The sequence below is a fragment of the Peromyscus maniculatus genome, chromosome 3 (assembly GCF_049852395.1).
Source record: "Peromyscus maniculatus bairdii isolate BWxNUB_F1_BW_parent chromosome 3, HU_Pman_BW_mat_3.1, whole genome shotgun sequence".
In the NCBI taxonomy this organism is placed as follows: Eukaryota; Metazoa; Chordata; class Mammalia; order Rodentia; family Cricetidae; genus Peromyscus; species Peromyscus maniculatus.
In genome coordinates, this window is record NC_134854.1 from 49,065,817 (window position 1) to 49,067,897 (window position 2,081).

The 2,081-nt window shown below is 40.4% G+C and overlaps 1 protein-coding gene across 1 annotated transcript; it reads right to left on the reverse strand.

Moving 5' to 3' along the window:
• Positions 1-754: 754 nt before the first annotated feature.
• On the reverse strand, positions 755-1,714 carry Tas2r39 (taste 2 receptor member 39). The gene has a single exon (XM_006997150.1). It carries the CDS (start codon positions 1,712-1,714, stop codon positions 755-757), a length of 960 nt encoding a protein of 319 aa, XP_006997212.1.
• Positions 1,715-2,081: the final 367 nt, after the last annotated feature.

Sequence of the window (2,081 nt, forward strand, 5' to 3'; positions counted from 1 at the left end):
GATAATAAATAAATACAAAATTTGAATATTGTAGTTTGGATATGCAGGGTTTTTTTAATTAAGAGCAACATCTCAGTGGGATTCTTCTTGTATGCACTTCAAGTTTTCAAAAATTAATAAAACCAGATATCTAGAAAAAAACGTTAGATGATCGTTTTTTAGTTTGAGGGATGCTTTTTGTATTGTCAACTTTGAGAGCTCTTTCTGAATTATTTAGCTTGTATCTTTGGGCGGGGGGCACAAATGCATTTCCAGATGGTTGAAAGGCATATGAAGAGGCAAGAGAGGAGTGATCAGGAACTCAAGTTTTAGAAGTTTCTACTTTGGTATCTGTGTCAGCTCTGATTGCACATCAGAATCACCTAGAGTACTCAGAAAAGCTTCTAAGTTAGAACACCAGGAATTCTTACTTGATTATTGCAAATAATCAATGCAAAGCTGGATTAGCTGGTGCTTTCAAGTTAGTCCTAGGGATTCCAATGTGTAGAGGTGTCAAGAGTCACTATCTTAGATTGAGACAGAGGGCTAGGGTAGATGTAGAGGGCTAAGGACAAGAATATGTTAAACATCACCAAGATTGTGCCCACAAAACACTAGAGAGTAACGATATATTCAGTCCTATACAGGGATGTCGCATCTGGTGAAGGGAATCAGGTTGGATTTGATGAAGAAAGCTGGTGAGGAAGGAGAGATCCAGGTAAGGGCAATGAGGGGCTGGTTGTCCATGTTGTGTGGTCCTCCTTGGGAGCTAATATCAGAATCTGCTTTGTAAGTACAGATGCATTTGAGACTGAAGCGGCTTCCAGGCTCTTCTTAATCCAGGGTTGTTTTGAATCAATAAAACTGAATGGCCAGCTGGGTAGGAGGGCAGGATGATTCTAAGCAAAATACTCCAGAAGAAACTGTTGTTGACTATGTTGGACATGTACACAAACAGAGCAGCTGCATTTGAGATATAGAGTAAGAGAAAGCAGCTGGTTTCTTTGATGGCCCGCATGTGAGACTCTGTGCCAAGGTCTCTGGAGCCGGTGACGCTGTTTCTCATGTGCAGGGTGTGTTTCCTGAGAGAGAAAATCAGCAGAGTGGCTGCTGCAATGTCCATGATCAGAGGAGGGAGGATTCCCAAACTGAATAAAAAAGCAACACTGACCACATTGATCTCAACGCGGTACCATTTTAGTGTCAAGTTGGATATGTTGAAACTTATAGAATTGTTGTTATACACAATGTAGGTGTCCTTGCAGAAGAACATGCTGGAGCTGAATGAAATAAACACCGAGAGCCACAGAAGCCAGGGCATTAATTCAGAAATTCTCCATTTTAGCTTGAGGAATAGGGGGTAAGAAAAATTGGCAATCTTCACAAAGTGGAAGAAACTAAGCAAAGCAGCGAACCAGAGGCCACAATAATTAAAGAAAACGAAACTTACTCTGAAGATAATACAGGAAACAGTGTTGTAAAAAAAACCTTTGAATGTGGAGAAGGTTGTTTCTACCAACATGATGCTTTGGAAGCCTATTCTGGATATACTCAGGAGAAGCAGAATCCTAGTATTTATGGAAATTGCCTTTTTCTGAACCCAAGAGACCATGTTCACAGCCATGATGATCCCATTTGCAATGATACCAATGATGCACTCTGTGGCTATAACTGTCAAAATTAAGATGGCAAATGGTGGCACATAGTGTTCCCAGTAGTTGCTGGGTTGAGCCATCCTGGGTGGTTCCTCTTTGGAGCCTGCAGGAAAATGTGTCCCTGACATTCAACAAGCAGGTCCTTGTCAGCTCCTATGATTTATGTCATAGGAGAAAGAAGCTCATATACGATTCCCAAGCACACTTGATTTGTTTATCCAAGAATTCTTAATTGTAAATATGGAGATGCAAATGATGGAATTATTTGGTTTCAAGTCCTTTCCCTAGATCTGGACATGTTTATGTTTGGTCAAGACTCCCAGGGAAGCACTTTGTATCACCTCAACATTTCAACATCGTGAATCACTAACATGGTATTGAGAACCATGCTTTTTTTTTGTTTGTTTGTTTGTTTTGTTTTGTTTTTCGAGACAGGGTTTCTCTGTG